The sequence below is a fragment of the Eptatretus burgeri genome, chromosome 5, assembly GCF_056783735.1.
Source record: "Eptatretus burgeri isolate ZD-2024b chromosome 5, Ebu_testis_v1, whole genome shotgun sequence".
Classification (NCBI taxonomy): domain Eukaryota; kingdom Metazoa; phylum Chordata; class Myxini; order Myxiniformes; family Myxinidae; genus Eptatretus; species Eptatretus burgeri.
In genome coordinates, this window is record NC_140965.1 from 103,612,913 (window position 1) to 103,634,930 (window position 22,018).

Below are 22,018 nucleotides of genomic sequence, written 5' to 3' on the forward strand. Positions count from 1 at the left end.
AGGGGGAAGAAAAAGGTCTGTACAGATACATTACCATGACACACCGTCTCTGATAGGTGGTCCATGGCAATTAAATACCCTGTAGAAATCTCTCTCTGGATTAATGATTTGTTGGGATTGGGCTTTTCTCCTGCCTGAATTTATCTCCCTTATGATTGGTCAATTCACTGATTATGCTAATGATATGCAGGAACTGTAAAACATAAGTTTGTCTATTTTTTTTCTTTTTCCTTTCTGTGGTTATATTTTCACCCTTGTCTGTCTGTCTGTCTGTCTGTCTGTCTGTGAGCGGGATATCTCAAAAAGTTATGGGCTGGTTCGGACGGAACTTGCTGGAACAGGTTGGGTGTGTGACAAGGACGAATTGATTCGGACACCATGAATACAACAATCCATTCTCTCTCTATCGAGTGCAGCCTGTGGCTGCTGGTTGCATTATTGGTTAGGACGCGGCTATGCCGCTGATGCAGTGTCCCCCTTTCCAGTGCACTTGTACTCATTGCGCTGACCTCGGAAGGATGACAGGCTGAGTCAACCTCTCGGTGTATTAATTCAGTGGCCCAACAGGGCTTGAACTCAGGACCCAAGGATCCCAAGTCGCCACCCTAACCACGAAGCCAACACCAGGCTTTAGGATCCCAAGCTGCCACCCTAACCACAAAGCAAACACCAGGCTTCTTCATCCATTAAGGGACACCACGAAGGTCATGAATCTTGGCTTCTTATATCTGTTCGAAAAGGTTTTTTTGTGCAATCTTCAGCATTCACGGTGTCCTTTTATGGATCCAAGTGAAAAATTAATCGATGTAATGGATGTAATGAATCTTTAATGTCTCTGTTACCTCCTACTCCCTCCTCCTTCCAAACAACTCCCCAATCAAAGCAACCAACTGACCGACTTACTCAATGCTCCATCACCACGTACTAACCCAAGAAGCCACCAGACCACAAGTTAAAATTTAACCATTTTGTCTTCATGATGAAGTAGTAAAGGCAGAAGTGACAATGCTGAGGACTGGTGTTGATGCCAATTAATAAAATCCCATGACATGGTGATGCACGATCACACACTGCTCACTTTGGGTTACACAATGTGGAGATTCTCTCTCTCTCTCGAACACACACACACACACACACACACACACACACACACACACACACACACACACACACACACACACACACACTGATTCATATTTTCTGCAATTTTGCCAACGTTGTGCAAATTATGAATGACCATTGTGATTCTGATGTACCATGCTCTGTTACAAAGCGTCGATGCTGCTGAAGCAGTTTCTTGGCAACGGTGAGACTGGGTGGTTTGCCCTTGCCTTCCCAGTAGTAGTTGGGGCAGGAATTAGTAATTTGTTCAGGGTGCTGGTGATAGCTCGCCTACTCTTCGCAAAGGATACAGGGGGATCTTTAACGTCCACCAACTAATGCTGGCAGACGAGACACCCAGTTTAATGTCTATCCGAGAGACGCACGCACATTGATGAACCACCCTGCCTGTGAAACACTGGGATGGCAGTTTAGAACTGTGTCACGATTCGAACCCAGGCTAGACAGCTTCGAGGCCGTCATTCCGTAACTGATCATGCATTTCATCAATTTCTTGCAATTTTCAACACCATCCAACCGCCCTTCTTTCCACGAATCAACCCAATGTACTCCGTATCTACACTCCTCCTTCATTTAATGCCCTCTCTTTCAGCAGCTCTCTAAATAAGCTGCAGTGTGGAGGAGGTAGGGAGTGAGGAGGGAGGAATGGGATGGGAATAAGAAGGGGGGAGGGAGGAGGTATTGGGGGGGGGGAGAAACGACGTGGGGGTATTGACAATACACACACAAGCGATGCAGCCGTTCATAGATTTGTCTTCAATAAGCTGCCAAGGGAAGATTGTTCCATGCGAATGCTAACCGGGCATTTGATAACATCCCGAGGGAGAAGGTTTCGCCAGACATCCCCAAAAAAGAGCGAAGATCAGATCTATTATATCTGCGGTAAACACCACCGAGACACCGCAGGCAATGGAATTGCTTCCCACGTCATCAACCACTCGATTCCTTCCAAGGGATGAATGTTTATTCTGACAAATGCGGTTTTGTCACGTTTTTGTTTCCACCTTGAAAAATGGTTTTGTTGCTTGTAATTTCTGCACAGTTGCTCTTTCATTGACCCGGCTGTTTCAGACAAAGTTCATCAACTCCTGAGCAAGAAAATGATGAACTTTAATCCGATTGAGGATGTACAATAATAAAGAGGACCCACGTAGATCCAATATCATAAGGCATTTTATGATGGCAAAACAATAAATGAGAGCCTTTCAAAAAAGGAAAAGTTGAAAGGATTTTACTTTTTTTCTAATTGCAATATTTTTTTTTACAGAAATCACAAGTAAACTGTGGCTGAGTGGTGTAAGGATACTGGAACAACAGCCTTTACTGTGTGTGTGTTCAAATGAGACTGAAAACAGCAGTATTAAGAATTTAGATTCTAAGCTTCTAGAAACTGAATGTTATCATCATCGATGCACCATCATCTTTTACAGAGTGTCGATTCAGCCAAAGCAGTCTCGGTGAGGGTTACAATCCTGGATGGGTCACCACCCCGACGAAAGATACTTGAACGAGTGTGCTGGGATTTGGCAGACGGGACACCCAGATTAACGTCCATCCAAGAGATGGCACACACATTGATGCAACACTCCCGCTCAGCTACCGGACCGGTTTCATCACTTGTTGGTGAGTCATCAGTGACAGCATAGACAGAAACATGCACCACCCAAGCACCTCCCACGGTCAATGCCAATAGCAGTCGACATATAAACAGGAGGAGAAGTGATTGGAGCCATACTCTGTGCAGAGCATTGGTGATGCCTAAGCAGTCTCCTTGGCTGTTGGGCACAATCCTGGACGGGTCACCACTCCGACACAGGACACCAGCATGCTGGCACTCATTTTGCAGACCTCGAAAGGATGACAGGCCGAGTTAACCCCACCTGGTATTAATTCAACAGCTGAGCAGGATTTGAACTCAGGACCCTAGGACCCAAAGCCTGCCACCCTAACCATTAAGCCACCACCAGGCATACATATAAATAACAAGACCCAATCACACCTATCACAGGTAATTGGAGGGAATAACCAATCAGCTCTCACCGAAACAATTACGATATAGCTAATGACTGGCCAACAAGTGATGAAACCGGTCCGGAGGCTGAGCGGAAATGCAGCATTGGGATTCTCATGTGTGTGCTGCTCCTTGTGATTATCTGCAGCTGCAGAGGAACCTGGAAAGGGTTTGAATCTAACCACTGACTGACTGATATTAGAGATTGGTGCCTTCTGGGTGACGTAGAAAGCTGAAATTTTCTGTGGTGATGGACATCGAAGCTGAAACACCGGAAAAAGTTACAGAACCGTCGGACAACATCTGTAAATGAAAAAAATAATGAAAAAAAATGCAGGTGAGTGACCCGAGACAATGGGGAAGCATGGTATTTCTATGTGCCGATGGACATCGAAGCCGATACACCAGGAAAAATCACAGAATCATTGGAAAGCATCCATAAATTAAAATATAAATAAATAAATAAAGAAAAATCAAATGCAGGCGAGTGACCCAAGACAATGGGGAAGCATGGTTCATATGCTTGGACAATATGGAAGCAAACCCCACGAGTGTCTTCTTCTTCTTCTTCCTTCGGCTGCTCCCGTGAGGGGTCGCCACAGCGGATCATCTGTATGATCCGCATAGAGATTTGGCACATGTTTTACGCCGGATGCCCTTCCTGACGCAACCCTGGTCGCCTCCCACGACACAGGGATATGGTACACCTATTTTAACCGGGGAATACACCGGCCCAGTATACTGGTACTCATTTCGCCGACCTCGGAAGGATGACAGGCTGAGTCAACCCCCTGGTGTATTAATTCAGTGGCTCAACGGGGCTTGAACTCAGGACCTTTTTGTATCCCAAGCCGCTGCACTAACCACTGCGCCAACACACCAGGCTTCAAACCCCACGAGTGTGTACGTATGTAATATGGATGTGTATGTATGAAAATAAAATCCACATAAAACAGTTAGGATTCAAACCTTCCCCAAATGAGCCTACACCCCACTCAACACTTAAATAAAGTAAGAGATGGGGCAGTAATTAAAAAGCGCAACAGACTTTCCATCACACCAATTTAGCAGCGCAAACATCTTACCAGAGGGCAAGACATGTATTCTTCGTTTACTCCAAAAAGTCCATATAAAACGAACTCCTAAGTCAGTGGACATGTTAGAGAAATTCTCGGTAACCTCTGATCCCCCCTTCGTGTTCAACGCAAATGGGCATATCGACATCCTTCTTCTTCTTCTTCTTCCTCTTTCGGCTTGCTCCCGCTAGGGGTCGCCACAGCGGACCAACTGTCTCCATTTTGCTCTATCCTCCACATCTTCCATTGACACTCCAACCACCCGCATGTCCGCCCTCACCGCATCCATGAACCTCTTCTTTGGCCTTCCTCTTCTCCTCCTGCCTGGTGGCTCCATCTTCAACATCCTTCTCCCGATATACTCCGCTTCCCTCCTGTGCACATGTCCAAACCATCTCAATCTCACCTCTCTCACTTTGTCTCCAAACCGTCCTACCTGCGCTGTCCCTCTAATATACTCATTTCTTATCCTATCCATCCTCGTCACTCGCAACGAGAATCGCAGCATCTTTAACTCTGCCACCTCCAGCTCTGCTTCCTGTCTTTTTGTCAGCGCCACCGCCTCCAAACCATACAACATAGCTGGTCTTACTACCGTCTTGTATACTTTCCCCTTCACTCTTGCAGCTACCCTTCTGTCACAAATCACTCCTGCAACTCTTCTCCACCCAGTCCATCCTGCCTGCACTCTCTTTTTCACTTCTCTCCCACACTCTCCGTTACTTTGGACAGTTGATCCCAAGTATTTAAACCAATCCACCTTCCCCACCTCAACTCCTTGCAACTGGACCATACCACCACCCTCCCTCTCATTTACGCACATGTACTCCGTCTTACTCCTACTGACTAACATTCCCCTTCTCTCCAGTGCGTACCTCCACCTCTCAAGGCTCGATTCAGCCTGCTCCCTACTCTCCCTACAGATCATGATGTCATCCGCGAACATCATGGTCCATGGAGACTCCAGTCTGATCTCGTCCGTCAACCTGTCCATCACCATTGCAAACAGGAAAGGGCTCAGAGTCGATCCTTGGTGCAATCCCACTTTTACCTTAAACCGGTCCGTCATTCCTACCGCACACCTCACCGCTGTCACACTGTCCTCATACATATCCTGCACGATCCTCACATACTTCTCCACCACTCCCGACTTTCTCATACAATGCCACAACTCCTCTCTTGGCACCCTATCATAAGCTTTCTCTAAATCCACAAACACACAATGTAACTCTTTCTGGCCTTCCCTATACTTCTCCATCAACATTCTCAAAGCAAACATCGCATCAGTGGTGCTCTTTCCTGGCATAAACCCATATTGCTGCTCACAGATCGTCACCTCTCCTCTCAACCGAGCTTCCACTACTCTTTCCCACAACTTCATGGTGTGGCTTAACAACTTTATCCCTCTGTAATTTCCACAGCTCTGCACATCACCCTTATTCTTGAAAATCGGAATCAGTACACTTAATCTCCACTCCTCCGGCATCCTCTCACTTTCCAAGACTTTATTAAACAATCTGGTTAACAACCCCACTGCCATCTCTCCTAAGCACTTCCATGCCTCCACTGGTATACCATCTGGGCCAACCGCCTTTCCACTTTTCATCCTCTTCAAAGCAGTCCTCACTTCATCCTTACTGATCCACCCCACTTCCAGATTCACTATCTCCACCTCTTCCAACCTTCTCTCTCTCTCATTTTCTTCATTCATCAGCTCCTCAAAGTACTCCAAACACCTTCTCAACACACTCTCCTCGCTCGTCAGCACATTCCCATTTGCGTCCTGTATCACCCTAACCTGCAGCACATCCTTCCCAGCTCGGTCCCTCTGTCTTGCCAATCGGTATAAATCCTTTTCCCCTTCTTTTGTATCCAACTTCTCATACAGCTCGTCATATGCCTTTTCCTTGGCCTTTGCCACCTCTCTTTTTGCTTTTTGACGCCACTCCTTGTACTCCTGCCGACTTTCTTCATCTCTCTGACTATCCCACTTCTTTTTAGCCAACCCCTTCTTCCTTATACTTTCCTGTACTTCCTCATTCCACCACCAAGTCTCCTTATCTTCCTTCCTCTGTCCAGATGTCACACCAAGTACCTTCCGAGCTATCTCCCTCACAATGTCTGCTGTCGTTGCCCAATCATCCCACCCATCTTTACCACCATCCAACGCCTGTCTCACCTCCTCCCTAAATTTCACACAACAGTCTTCCTCCTTCAGCTTCCACCATCTGGTCCTTGGTTCAGCCCTCACTCTCTTCCTCAACCTCACCTCTAAAGTCATCCTACAGACCACCAATCGATGCTGTCGAGCTACACTCTCCCCTGCCACAACCTTACAGTCACTAATCTCTTTCAGGTTGCATCTCCTACTTAAGATGTAATCCACCTGTGTGCACTTTCCTCCACTCTTGTATGTCACCCTGTGTTCCTCCTTCTTCTTGAAATACGTGTTTACCACTGCCATTTCCATTCTTTTTGCAAACTCTACCACCATTTGCCCTTCCACATTTCTCTTGTTGAGACCGTACCTCCCCATCACCTCCTCATCCTCTTTATTCCCTTCCCCAACATGTCCATTGAAATCTGCTCCAATCACCACTCTTTCATCCTTGGATACACTCTCCACCACTTCATCTAACTCACTCCAGAAATCTTCTTTATATTCCATCTCACACCCCATATGTGGGGCATATGCACTGATGACATTCATCATCACCCCTTCAATTTCCAACTTCACACTCATCACTCGGTCAGACACCCTCCTCACCTCCAATACCCTCTTGACATGATCTTCCTTCAGGATTATCCCGACACCATTTCTCCTCCCATCCACACCATGGTAGAACAGTTTGAAACCACCTCCAATGCTCCTCGCCTTACTCCCCATCCACTTGGTCTCTTGTACACACAGTATGTCCACCTTTCTTCTCTCCATCATATCAGCCAACTCTCGCCCTTTGCCAGTCATCGTCCCAACATTCAGAGTTCCAACTCTCACCTCCACACTTCTACCCTTCCCCCTCTCCCACTGTCTCCGGACTCGCCTTCCCCGTCTCCTTCTCCTCCTTCGCCCAGCAGTAGCACAATTTCCACTGGTACCCTGCTGACCACCGGTACCGGTGGCGGTCGTTGGTAACCCGGGCCTCGACCGATCCGGTATGGAAATTCGTTTTGTTGTCCGCATAATGATTTGGCATAGGTTTTTACGCCGGATGCCCTTCCTGACGCAACCCTGGTCGCCTCTTACGACACACAGGGATATGGTACACCTATTCTAACCGGGGCATACACCGGGCCCAGTACAACTGGTGCTCATTTCGCCGACCTCGGAAGGATGGCAGGCTGAGTCAACCCCTGGTGTTTTCGACTTGGTATATATATATATATATATATATATATATATATATATATATATATATATATATATATATATATATATATATATATATATATATATATATATATATATATATATATATATATATATATATATATACACATTATATATATATACACATTATATATATATATACATATATATATATATATATATATATATATATATATATATATATATATACATATACATACATATATTAATTCAGTGTCCCAACGGGGCTTGAACTCAGGACCTCTTGGGTCCCAAGCCACTGCCCTTACCACTGCGCCAACACCAGGCTCAAATGGGCATATCGACATCCAAAAAACAAAATTATGCCCCACGGACTCATCATGTCCACAGCCTGCCCCAGACAATGCTTACTCCCTCTTTGCTGCCACAAAACACAGCAGCGGACCCAGCCTCGAATCACGGTGAAAGCGTCACACGGGTTCTCGAACAACCTCGCTGAAGTCACATTCATCCAAGCAGAATGATGATCTTCATTTGACAAGCCTCCAGCCAGGTCGGCCCCTTGCCTGTCCATCGGCAAACGTCATCCCTCTTTGACAGACAAAATATACAAGTGCAAGACCTCTAAGTCCTATTTGTACTGTACAGCATATTTTGCACCAGAAGCTTGCATCTCAAGCAGATTACAGCCTGGTGTTGGCTTAGTGGTTCGGGTGGTGGCTTGGGATCCTCAGGTCCTGAGTTCAAGGCCCGTTGGCTGCTGAATTAATACACCAGGGGGTTGACTCAGCCTGCCATCCTTATGAGGTCGGAAAATTGAGTACCAGTACCAGCTTGCTGGGATAATTGAGCCATTAGAGTATCCTGTGTCGGAGTGGCGACCCGTCCAGGATTGTGCCCAATTGCCCAGGAAACTGCTTCGGCAGCACCAACATTCTCTGTACAGAGTATGGTTCCTATTATTATTATTATTATTATTATTATTATTATTAATATTATCTCAAGCAGATGGCCTGTGCATCCATTCATTCCCAATCCAGCTCCCCAAATATCCATCCAAAAATAAAAACTCGCGCAAGAATGAGAACATCCCATCTTCCTCCGTGACGTTGGTGATCGACGTAAGTTCGTGCATGAAGAGGAGCAGTAAAACGAAAATCAAATTCCTGATTCGGGGATTTTTCCATGTGCTGGTCAAATCCACAGCTGCCACTTCGACCTCAGTAAAGCTGAGTTTTTCGAACCGGTTTTGTTGTGTTTTTCTGTTGTATCTTCATCCTTGTGTTGCTGTTTTAGGTTTCCATCCAATTTTGTGTGTTAAGTCGTTCCTTGTTCTGTATTTGTCGAATTCGTTTTTGTGTTGTTCAGCATCAACTTGAGCTGTTCCTCAGATAGCCACGGTGAAAATTTGTGTCCCTTTTGTCTCCATAATTCCACATTTTGATGATTTCTTTTCAAAAGATGTACTTGTACCTTCTAAGCATTATCCTATTTCCCCTCCTCACTTCAAGAAGAATAAAAAAAATAAAAAAAAACTTTTCCACTTTACAATGATCTCATTCTATTATAATTTCCTTCTGCCTGTGCTCCATTCTTTCCCTCCAACCCCCACCCATCCTTCCCCCATTTTCTCAATGTCTCAAAACTAAATTTTCATTGGATTACAAAAGCCTCTTCCTCTAAAATGATGCACTTACATCATTTATCCATCAGGAGTACTCCGAGTGTTTGTCGTCTTCACCAAAATCTTCTTCTTCCTCCTCTTCATAAAGATGTATTTTCGAATACTGTCTGACAGCTAAGCACTTGGTCCATCAGATACAAGTGCATCAGGTCATGAATATCAAGTATTGAGAAGAAGGTCCAATAGGCATTGTGCTTCTTCTGCAGACAAGCAGCTGGCCCTGAAGGACTCCGCAAAGCAGCCACCTTCCAACTAGACAGTCAGTTGCAGGCTGTGCACGCATTCTTGAAGAGATGGACCTGCTGGTTGGACACAGTACAGGTGGCATGGTGGCTCTGGAAGCCAAGTACCAGGCAAAGTGCTTGGGGCAGGCTTGTGCAATCATGCCAGGAAGACCAAGGCTGCAAAATCCAATTTCACTGACCATGAGAGGGAAGTATCCTGGGTTATATTCACTGAATTGGTTCTCTACATCAAGGAAATGCATCTGGATGAGAAGACAGCACCCATCTCCAAACTTGTTGATCTTGCTAGCCTCCACACATCAAGGTTGGAGCAGCTTGGAGTCAAACTCGATGGCAGAGTTCACATGACACGACTGAAAGAACGACTCCTGGCACAGTTCCCAGACATAAGGGCCCATAATAAGGGGGGAGATGTCTTGCTGGCACTCAGTGAAGATTTTCATTCTGCTCCTGCCAAAGCCTGTGAGCTGGACAGCAACAGTGATGCAGTCCACCTTGCTCATGCAGCACAGGTAGTCCATCAGCAAATGTTTGGAGAAGCCAATCCCTTCACTGGCTTCCCAGATGATGTCAAGAAGAATATGTGCCTCCACTGTTGCTTGCCCTGGTGAGCATGGTCTTGGAGGGGCCAGTATCAAAGACCAGATGACAGACACCATGCTTGCAGCACTGGTCATCACCCAAATGTTGAATTTTAGTGTTAAGAACAAGCGGACGCCTATGAATGCAGCCTCCATATTTCTCTGCAACAGCTCATCTCAGGAGAGATGGGGCTGGACCAAGACTGATGACGGCTGGTATGAGTCACACTGGATGACTCTAGCTGAGGCAGCCAAGACCTGCCAAGTGCCGGTGTCCTGCAAATGCAAGAAGGAATGTGTGAAGCGATTCTGTTTCAAAAAGGCTGCACTTCCATGCCCGGCCGTGTGTGTGTGTGTGAGTGTGTGAGTGTGTGAGTGTGTGTGTGTGTGTGTGTGTGTGTGTGTGTGTGTGTGTGTGTGTGTGTGTGTGTGTGTGTGTGTGTGTGTGTGTGTGAAGGGGAGTGTTCTCAGCACTGACACTGGTATTCCATGAGACATGGTTGAAACATCGACTGTGACAATGTTGGTGTATTTACAGTTTAATTCAAGGTTAAAGTTAATTATTTTGTCATAGCCTGTGTATGCCCGAGACATTTCAAAACACAACAGTTTCATGTAAATGTCCATAAAACTACGTTAATGTGAAATTTTTAAATATCTACCACTAAAATGGTCTTCTTTAACCTTGCAGTGTTCAATTAACTCCCATTAAACCACCTACTTTCTCTCATTTGATCAATTCCACAAACCAACTCGATTGTCCTGTGGCCATTTTGTAAAATGGCTGCCTTGGCGGTCAGGGGCCGAATCGGCGATATCTCCATGTCCAGATCTGTTCACAATATATTGTTCTATTTCTGTGACAAATTTGATGTTTGTATCACTAAATGCACAATTGTTGTATATTTTTAAGCTATGCCTCTCAACTATTATCAGAACATGGAGTTTGCAGTTAAGACAAAATGGTCCATCTTAGAATAAACGAGCAGAGCCTAGCCGTCTCTTTGCTGATGGACCAATTAGTTATTGTGTTTGCCAATAATTTTGAGTGAGAGAGAGAGAGAAGGAAAAGAAGACAAATTTACTCATGCATGGAGTGCTTTAATCCCTCAAACCCTACCCCTTCCCCATCCTCATATCTTTCTCCCACCCCTTTTGCACCCAGTTCATGCTGATGCACTTCTTGCTAGAAATTTCTCACACACGATGATAGGACCCTCTGTTTTTGGGGGGGTGGGGTAGAGAAGGGAAAGAAAACAAATTTACCTGAGTGAAGAGAGTGCTTTCACCTCAGTGTTGCCAAGGTATAAAACAAAGGAAATTGTAATACAATCTGCCACCACCAGGTGGCACTGCATGGTACTCATTTACATAGAGAATTTATGCTCCCTCCCCCCCCCACACACACACACACACACACACACACACACACACACACACACACACACACACACACACACACACACACACACACACACACACACACACACACACACACACACAAGGCTGTGGCCACATAGCCTATGTTGCCTCTCACACAAAGTTGTATTTGTACCCTGAGTTTGAAGTTTGAAACTTAAAAGATGTGGCCTTGCATAAGGAACAAAGGTAGATCGACAGCCACGGAGAGAGAGACGATACCGTGTATATGTGTGTGTGTGTATATATATATATATATATATATATATATATATATATATATATATATATATATATATATATATATATATATATATATATATATATATATATATATATATATATATATATATATATATATATATATATATATATATATATTTGTTATTTCACAATTGAACACTATTTGACTGACAAAGGACAGTTACAATACTTTAAAATCATTTTATTCAACAAAACATTCCAATAATACAAAAGAAACAACTTGAATTCTTCAAAAAAGGAAAGTTAGTACAGATGCTTTTATGTATGTATATACACAAACCATTATTTTTTTTAAAATGGCTGCAAATTTACTTTTATCCTTTGGCTGCAAAGTCGGCAGAATTCTCTTCAGATTGCTACAAACAATTGTTATTTGCCTTCAATACAAAATAACTGCAAAACATCAATTTGTGAATTAAATTGATAGAATAATGAATGATAAAACAAACATAAAACAAAAGTCTATAATGTTTAAAATTAAGTATTTCTTTAGTTATAAAATGCACACCACATTGACATTGAAAGAATGTTACCCTGGAATGAAAACATAATTAAATACCTCATTTATTTACTTTTTCAATTTAAAAAGCACCGTGACAATTACACCAAGGAGACAGCGCCTTGTGCGAGCGAGTCAGTGTTGAGGTCATTTGTTTTCCTTCTCAACAAAGTATCGGGTTCACATTTTGTGACTCGTTTGCGTGAATTCACAGGAAAGCATCATCAGTGTTGGGGAAATACCTAGCCAGGTCCAGAGCCCTCGTCAAACACGGGGGAAAGAATAAAGCAAGGGGAAAAGAGGAGGTAAAGAATATCTGGCCAAAGAATTCAAAAATTGCCTGCAAATAATGTTCAAAACATTAAGATAGCTGGTGGGATCCCATGTCTTACAAACTGTGATGATTCAAATTCTTTCATTTGCACCGATGAGGTATGTCAATCTTCAGATCTGCAGCTATGTCAGATGTGTGCACGATGCCCCGATGTCCCATGTATCTTATTTATATATTTAATTTCCTTTAAATTGGGAACGGCTCCTGCAGGTGTGTACTTTGACTCAGATACCTGTTGGAAAGCTTATCACAGCAAAGTGACAATTGCTTTAAAGGTTTAGGGTCGGGTGTTAATGTGTGAAGCTTTTGAAAGCTTGCCTGGGAGGGCCGACATCAAGCATATTTCCAAGATAGCTTTTATTTTGGAATATCGATTGGAAAAACAAGCTTAAATTTTTTTTCATAAAATGTGATAGTCAGAAAAATAAAATGGGATGTATGAAACAACTGCAAAAAATAAAAAAATAAAAAATAAAAAATAAAAAATCGGCAACTTTGTCATCGACATCTCAATCTATTCCTCTGTGGAGTAAACAATCTATTTTCGCTCTCCAAAAGACAAAATAAGAGACAATTAGCAGGGAGGATGCTAAAGAGGAAGGAAGGAGGTTAAAGAAATAGAGGTAGAAGAAGTTTCCAGAAGGCAGCACCATAATTCACCACCAAAAAGTGGCAGCATGCAATGGTCACGTAGATTTGTAAACGTTTACATTGACACCAGACAGCACCTGCTTTGGACTTAAATGTCATCATCAGCAAGATAAGAAAATTTATATAAATCTAACGCAATCCAAAGAGTCCAATTTAATACCTGAGTAAATGGTAACATCATGTATAGCAAAACACCCCGCCCCCCCCCCCCAAAAAAAAAAAATAACTTTCACTGGTAAAGAAAGATGCAAAGATGTAAAAACAGGAAGAGAAAAGTAGAATTATAGAAATAAAGATGAAAGAAAGAAGAAAGTCAGCAAAAAGGCAAATTAATTTTATAACCCTTACATATCATTCACACCCATTAGTGGAGTCACCACTCATAGGAAGGGAAGAAGAGATTGAGAAAGAGCAATTCTTGGAGCAGTTTAGTGACTAGGCCCTGAAGCAGACAGGCCCAAGCTGATAGCCAAACTTCTGGCCTGATTTGCCAAAGTCACTGACTAACACGTCAACCAGAGGAAGCGAAGCCACCTTCGTCGTTTTCACCTCGAGCAGTGTTTGACTATATCCTTTTCCAACCTGTACAAAGGAAGGCAAAAATAATCGGGATTATTGCCATTATTGAACTCGTAATCATAATATAATGGGAGAAAGCCTGGAACTTCTAACACACTTTTCTCCGAACATATTCTGTTCATACTTCCGAAACCTTCACACTATGTGTTCTATGTATTTATGCAGGTGATAGCGGATTCAAAAAATCGAATAGAGATAGAATTTTCAAAGAGGAATTGATGACGTCACAATCGGCAGCGTTCAGCGGCAAACAGACGGCCAGGTCCCAGACGACGTGCTTTACTTAACTAAGTCCATGAGTTGTGGACGTTTGTTCAACTCAGCAATTATGACTTTTATCCTGCCATGTTGTTAACCTGTTGATGGAGGTAATATAGAAACGATGAGTATGTCAAATCGTGAGTGTTACTCATCTGGCACGATGTGTCAAGGCCAACAATCTAAAGCGACCAGTCTCAAATGCTACCATGTCACCCAGACATGCCACCAATATGAACTGAGCTGTTGAATGCGGCAAAAACATCTAAAGAAACAACCGTAACCAAGTACAAGTCTGAAGACGACGATGGTTCACGAGCGGTATTTGACGATGTAGATTGTTTCAGAAGTAAAGGATGAGACAATGTGATAATTTTTGACCAAGTTATAAAAATGACCAACATGATGTGGTACGAGTGACAGGTTATTAGCTGCAAAATGTCGAAAACCCGGTTTCCTTCAACAACTTTCAAAATTTGACCTTTGCATATCCTTTAAAGGTCACAAAACAATGTTGTGGACATTAAAATAAGGAAACAGGATACGTGATATAACTTATTGGAGTTAGGTCGTCGAAGAAGGTCGAAATCCCGGTTCGATTCCCACTTTTCAAATTTGACCTTTGTGAACTTTAAAGGTCAAAGGTCAAAGGTCAAGGATTATGACCTTTGGTGCAAAACTTCCTCTGGAACATTCCAGGAACAATATAACATCATATAGGCTATATGGCATTTCGCACTCCTCGGATTATCCATACTTTGATGAAATCAGCGTAAAAACAAAGTTGAAGGGGGCGCCACGTGCAAGGTGTTCGAGATAGAGAAAAATGGTTTCAAGACTTTAGGTGGGGAATGACCTCAAGATTATGCATAAAAAATATTGTCATCTAAGGTCTCAAAGTTTGGGCGGTCGTATGATTTTTATGTCAAAATTCGCAATTTTCTAAGTTCGTGACCTTGGGACGAAAATGAAAAATCGAGCTCCGTGGGGCTACGCAGGTGCCGTTGGGCTAACCAAATACCGAAACCCCAGCCAGATTCGACAAACCCCTTGGAGAAGATAATTTTTTACGTCAAAATTCGCTATTTTCTAAGTTCCTGACCTTGTGACCTTGACCTTGGGACGAAAATGAAAAATCGAACTCTGTGGGGCTATGCAGGTGCCATTGGGCTAACCAAATACCGAAACCCCAGCCAGATTCGACAAACCCTTCGGAGAAGATAATTTTTTACGTCAAAATTCGCTATTTTCTAAGTTCGTGACCTTGTGACCTTGACCTTGGGACGAAAATGAAAAATCGAACTCTGTGGGGCTATGCAGGTGCCATTGGGCTAACCAAATACCGAAACCCCTGTCAAATTCGACAAATCCCTAGGAGAAGATAATTTTTTACGTCAAAATTCGCTATTTTCTAAGTTCGTGACCTTGTGACCTTGACCTTGGGACGAAAATGAAAAATCGAACTCTGTGGGGCTATGCAGGTGCCATTGGGCTAACCAAATACCGAAACCCCTGTCAAATTCGACAAATCCCTAGGAGAAGATGCAAATTGAAATTGACTACCCCCAAAAAACACGTTTTTTGGGCGTGGCTCCGCCCATAATGGGCGCACCATGCCCATTCTCAGGAAAACACAACTAGATCATGAAATAAATCTCCCACCAAAATTTTATCAGGATCGGATCAAGACCCACAGAGCTATGCTCGGGACAGACAGACAGACAGACAGACAGACAGACAGACAGACAGACAGACACACAACAATAACGAATATAGTGGTCACTTATTTTTTTCGTGAAAATATTTTTTCGTGAACCAATTGTGATCCGTTCTGTCCCCTATACCTGTCGTAGATGGGTATCTGCTCGTCTGGATAATAATCCAATGCAGTTTAAAGGAAGGATTGATTTTGTGTCGTGTTTCGGTGGTGGTCCATAGTCATAATGATGCAAGGAAATCCATTGAGATTGGGCACAAGAGGAGGCCATTTGGTCCAGTATGTCTGTGCTTTATCCAAACCCTATTAATTAATCACATCAGTCTATTAATCATCTATGATACAATTAACCCAATGTAATATTTACCCAATTTATGGGAGGGGTATGTGGAAGGGGGTGGGAGGGGGGGTATGAAGAGTGGAGAGGAAAACATTCCCTGACAAGGAATTTCATTGCAGGAGGAGGCCAGTAGGTCCATCAAAGCCTACGCGAGTGCTGTCAACCTAGCATTGTTTGTCTTTATTCTATCCTTTTTAAATACTGAGCTTCAAACAAGGAAGCAGCACTTACCATTTTAAAGCCTTTGTAATGACTCGGCTGGGGTTTGAACCACCACCATCCCAGCCTCAGAGTGGATGCTTTAACCATTACACCACTGAGTCTGGATTTAAGTTGTTATTATCATGTTATGGTTTATAAGTTTTAACAACTTGTTTCAACGTGATTAGTGGGGTCATGCAATGATATATGCACCAAACTAATGAAGTTAAGACCACAGTATGCTACAAGTTCAAAGTGTGCCGTAAAAGACACGTTTGGATTTCTAAATGTGGGTTGAGTTCATTAAAATGTGCCTATTATGTGAAAGAGGAGGAAAGTTAACACAATTTAAAAAAATTCTGATTTGAAATTTGAGACATTGCCATTTGCTCGAGTAAGCTTTTAAGCTGTTAGCTTGAGAAAAGTATATGATATCCTTCGTAAGTTGCGAATACAGGGTCAACTGCCATGCAATAGGACATGTTCTCATCTATAATCATCCCACATTGGCCCCAAGAAGACGAATGTGGTGAGCCTGCAATGAAAGATTTGATTTCAATTTAAAGAGCCAACCCCCCCCCCCCCAAAAAAAAAATGCTACAATTGACAAACCACAAACAAACAAGCAGTCGGTTTCTCTCTTGACATTTGAGATTACATATATTGGGTTTCCACATTATTGAGCAATTGCCTCCACTGTCATGATAAAGTGACATACAAATGTTATATATCAACTCGAAGAAGCTTTTGCTGCAAATTCAATCAATCATTCGACCGAGACACAAACATTCACTGAAATATATGGGCAAGCTTAATTTATCCGCACAGCGCTGGTGATTGGCTTGTCACATGTGTGGTTGGAAGAATTTATTTTGAAAGATTTGTCGCACATTGTGTATTGTGCATTAGGTAATGATGAGTCTTTAAATAACCCAAGATTTTGAGATCATTGTAATATATTGAGAATAGCATTCCAATTCACAATACATAACAAGAGGAGGAAGTTCCTCACTTCATCCCAGCTATAAACGCCCAAGGATTTTATCAGACGATGCATAATGTCTGGTATAATTGTTGACCTTGACAAAGAAAGCCGACACATGCCTCAAAGCCACACTGCAGGAAAAAAAATACATAATTCATATAGAAACATGGGTGCCGGTACACGTCGGTTTCATTTTTGTCATGTTTGTGGGTAACATTTTTGATGTCAGAAATATGCGTCTGATTTGGTCTGATTCAAAAAGGGATTTGTCTATGAAGGATTAATTTAGGCATTATGGCACTGATTTAGCCATTGACATCAATACTTTTTGACATTTCCTCTTCACCATCTCATTTATTTTTGAAATGAAGACATGAGAAGTGGTGGGTTCATATTTAGGCATTTGGTCTCGTTATTTCTAATCATGGAAACCAGTCTGGTCACTGTTTAGGTTTGCGAGAGCGGAAAATAGCAATAGTGAAGATCACCGGCTTGAAACACATGGGAAAGGGAGGGGAGAACTGGATAATACAGAAATGGTAAGGTGATTATATATGGAGTAAAAATGTGGATGAAAAGTAAAGGCATGAGGAAACCTTTGAGTTAAGGTAGGTGGTTCATCAAGCAATTGGTTAGTGGATAAATATTTGTAAACTATTAGAGCTGGGTAGCCTCGAGAAGAGATACACACACTTTCTTCTGAGTTGTCTAGCTTGGGTTCATATACTGACCCAGCTATAAACTGTCATCCTGATGTTTCAAAGGGCAGGGCGATTCATCAACGTGTATTCCGTACCCTCGGATACTCGTTAAACTGGGTGCCCCATATGCCAACATTGGTGTAAGTTGATGATCCCAAGGTCTCCTTCATGAAGGGTAGGTGAGCTATCGTTGGCATCCTGGCCAAATTCCTGCTCGAACCTACAGGGGGCACTGTGTTGGCAGCACAGCTCTGCCCCCAGAAAATGAAGCCATCTGCAGCTATGTGCTTCATATGATAAAAGAATAATAAGATGTTGTGTGTGATCCAATTATTTCTGATGAGAGCTGTTGGAGAAAGATTAAGAGACAACAAATGTTTTTGCAAATGGGAAAACATCAGGTCATTCACCTCCCCGACTCTTGTAAAATGTAAATACACCCACAGTTTTACCTTCCACCACTGTTCTAGAAGTGCGAGAGATACAGGAGATCCAGCACACAGTAAATAGCAGTAAAATATATTGAGCTGGTGTTTCTAAAATCAACTAGAATGGAAATCAGTCGAGCGCATTACCCCGCCAGGCTGAACAGTTTATGTTTTGTATCCCTTTGATTGGCCAGATATGCATCTGGACTATTTGTCCTTGTCACACACCAAAATGTAATCGGCTTGTTCTCGTCACCTACCCAACTAACTCATCCACCAAGTTTTGTCGTTTTTTTCAACAACTTTTTGAAATATCATGCTATATATCCTTTTTAGTCCCATCTTCCAATGGCAAAGAATCACTTAAAAAAAAATCTAGGATTCAGATCTTCACCGAAATCGAATCAATTTGTCCGTGTCACACACCCAAACTATCTGCCGTTTCATCCAAATCCATCCCAGCTTTTTGAGATATCGTGCTATATATCGTTTTTGGCCCCAACTCTCAATGGTGAAGAATCTCTTTAAAAATTCCAGTAGCTGGATCTGGATCTTCACCAAAATTGAATCAACACCAAACATGTCCACCAAGTTTCATCTGAATCCATCCATACCGTTTTGAGGTAACCTGCTCACAAACAAACAAACAGGGTAAAAACATAACCTCCATCCATCTTTGGTGGTGGAGGTAAAAATGAAGGCTATAAGACTGAATTGGGCTAAATGTTGTTTCAGGTGTCAAACCAAATTTGTATTTTGCATATAATGGTCCAAATTTGTACTTTCCAAGATGACAAAAAATGATTTCGAAAAAGAAAGAAGAAATACAGACGTAAGAGATGAACAAGATGGGAGAGGATTTCTGATTTTTTTCCCATCCTATAAAATATTAATCAACTTGGTAGCCAGGAAGCCAGACACTTGGTGATTGCTAATTGCTCAAATGTACTGAACTAATTTCTTCTGCAGCATTAAAAATTCCAATTTTTACAGAACCACAAATTATCATCATTATTTCGTTTGTAGAAGCACATGGCTACTGGTTTGCATCATTTCTGGGAATATGGCCAGGCCGCTGATCCCTCACACCCCAAGGAATATCTCTGGCTACGGCTTCCCCTTCTCTCCCACCTCATGTTTATATGTGTGTTGTACCGTCCACCAAACAGTGATGACTACATTCACATCTCACTCTCCGAAAACATGGATCAACATCTATCCTCTCATCCAAACTCTCTCTTCCTCATATGTGGTGACTTCAAGTGTCATCATCATGCTAGTTGGCTAGGTGTGGGTACCTCTTTCACCTGTCATGGCACTTCAGCAAAAGAGCTCAGCAACTCATTAGGACTAACATATTCTGTGAACTTCCCAACCCGGATCTCAATCAACGGTACTCCATCTCTTCTTGATCTTATTTTTACCAATCTCCCTGAAAATATCTGCTGCTCTTCCTCCACTTGAATCGGTTCATGTGACCACATGCTTGTCAAATTTGTCAACTCTCTGGCTGTTACTAGAGAACCACATCAGCACCTTCGAGTCTGGCATTTCACTCAGGCGGACTGGCTGGGACTTAAAGCAGCCATCAAACTTCTAGACTGGTCTCCCATATCAACTTCCTCCGACATCAACTCATCCTGGGAATTATTTTAAAAGAAACTTTTTATCTCTCATGCACAGATTTATCCCATCTCGTCTTCAGTTGTCCTAACCTTCCTACTGCCAAGGGTACATTGAAGCTTGCGGCGAGGCAGTTGTCATGAAACAACTTGCCTTCGCCTCATGAAAGGCAAATCTATCTGAAGGCAATCTCAGTTCCTTCCACGAAGCTCAGAACAAGTGTCTCAACCTGATGAGGGCCAGGAAACAACATCTTTCTAATCTCAAGTCTGAAGTCGCAAACCTGTCTCCCTCTTCCAAATCCTGGTGGCATCGATTTAAGTCTGTTTCTTGTGTATGTACCCCCTCCATCCCCTCCTTCCCTCAAATGGCCACACAGCTGACACTGCAGGTGAAAAGGCTGAATGCCTAAACTGTGTGTTTGCTTCTAAATCTTGTGTCCCAAACCCATCGCTTTCCATACCCACCTTACCCAGTTAAACCCATCTGCTCCTGGAATCTGTGTCCTTTTCTCTTGACAAGGTGGAGAACTTGCTGTCAAACCTAGACTCTGATTCTACAACCAGTCCCAGATGGAATCAGGCCACTTGTCCGAAAAATCTGCTCTGCTGCTCTTGCTCACCTTCTCTCTGTTCCATTCACCCTCTCATTTGCTCAAGGTCATCTGCCATCAGATAACATTACAACCTTGCATAAAACAGGTGCAAAAAACAGATCCTTGCAACTACAGACCAATCAGCCTTCTCCCAATCTTCGGCAAGGTTAAATAAGCCATCATCGCTTCTGACGATAAATCCTTCCTCTTCTCCAATGGCCTGATTTCTGATCATCAATTTCAATTCAGAAAAGGTCACTCAACCCTGAACTTGCTGCTCCTGCTTTCCAAACAATGGATGGAGGTTCTCAGTGCCAGACATGAGATCAGAGCCATCTCCCCTCGACATATGTGCTTTCAATACGTTCTGTCATTCTGCCCTGCTAAACAAACTCTCTTCCGATGGTATCCAAGGCAATCTCCACTCTTGGCTCACATACATCCTCTCCTGTCGCAGTCAACATGTGGCCCTTAATGGAATTCTCTCATCCCCTCTTCCTGTCCAGGTTGAGATTCCTCAAGGTAAAGTTCTGGGCCCAGTGCGCTTTCTTATTTTCATCAATGATTTTGAAGACTCTGGAAAATCCTCCATATCTTTGCTGATGACTCCATCCTCTGCCGTACCATCTGTCATCCCTCAGATCGGCAAGCAGTAGCCTCTTCACTCTGCAGATTTTGATAAAATCACAACCTCGTCCAACACGTGGAACATGTCTTTCAATCCTTACTAAATCTCACACTCTTACGATGTCTCTTCGAAAGGACGGGCTGGAAAATCCCCCCCTCCCCCCCCATCGACCTCTTGAAGAAGTCCGATCACTCAAACATTTGGGCCTCACTATCTGCCATGATCTTTCTTCTGAAAGCAACATCTCCACCTGGCCTCCAAAGCCAGTTGCCGATTGGAAATCCTCCATTGTGTAAAGTCCTTTCTTTGCACACCTGAGCTCTTGACCATGTATAAAGCTTTAATTTGCAGCCTGATGGAGTAATGCTCTCTCCTCTGGGCTGGTCCTCCTGCCTCTCACCGTTCTCGGCTTCATGCTGTAGAAACCAAGGCATTTGGCATCATTAGTATCTTTCACGACGAGGCCGAGTCTGAGTCTCTCACTCCCTCACCGCAGGCAGGTTGGTGGTCTTTCTGTCTTCTACCGTCTCCTCTCCAGCCTCGCCCCCCCCCACTCCCCCTGTCCTGTCTGCTATCTGTTCCACCCATATATCCGCAAGGTGCTCAAGGTCTGCCAGCAACCCCCTTCCGGTTAAACACCAAAAAATCAAGAATCACTGCTCACCTTCACTCTTTCTTTCCTCTTTTTGCCCACCTCTGGAACAAACTCCCATACTCTCTTCAAT

At 43.2% G+C, this 22,018-nt stretch overlaps 1 protein-coding gene across 2 annotated transcripts in view; it reads right to left on the reverse strand.

Annotated features, from left to right (window-relative positions):
* Positions 1-13,473: 13,473 nt before the first annotated feature.
* LOC147027096 (uncharacterized) overlaps positions 13,474-22,018 on the reverse strand; it is a 547,644-nt gene continuing 539,099 nt past the window's right edge. For both annotated transcript variants that reach the window (XM_085883264.1, XM_085883263.1), the window contains one exon: positions 13,474-13,820. In XM_085883264.1, coding sequence (XP_085739390.1) covers positions 13,674-13,820 — 147 coding nt within the window. In that variant the 3' untranslated portion in view covers positions 13,474-13,673. The remainder of the gene's footprint in view (positions 13,821-22,018) is intronic.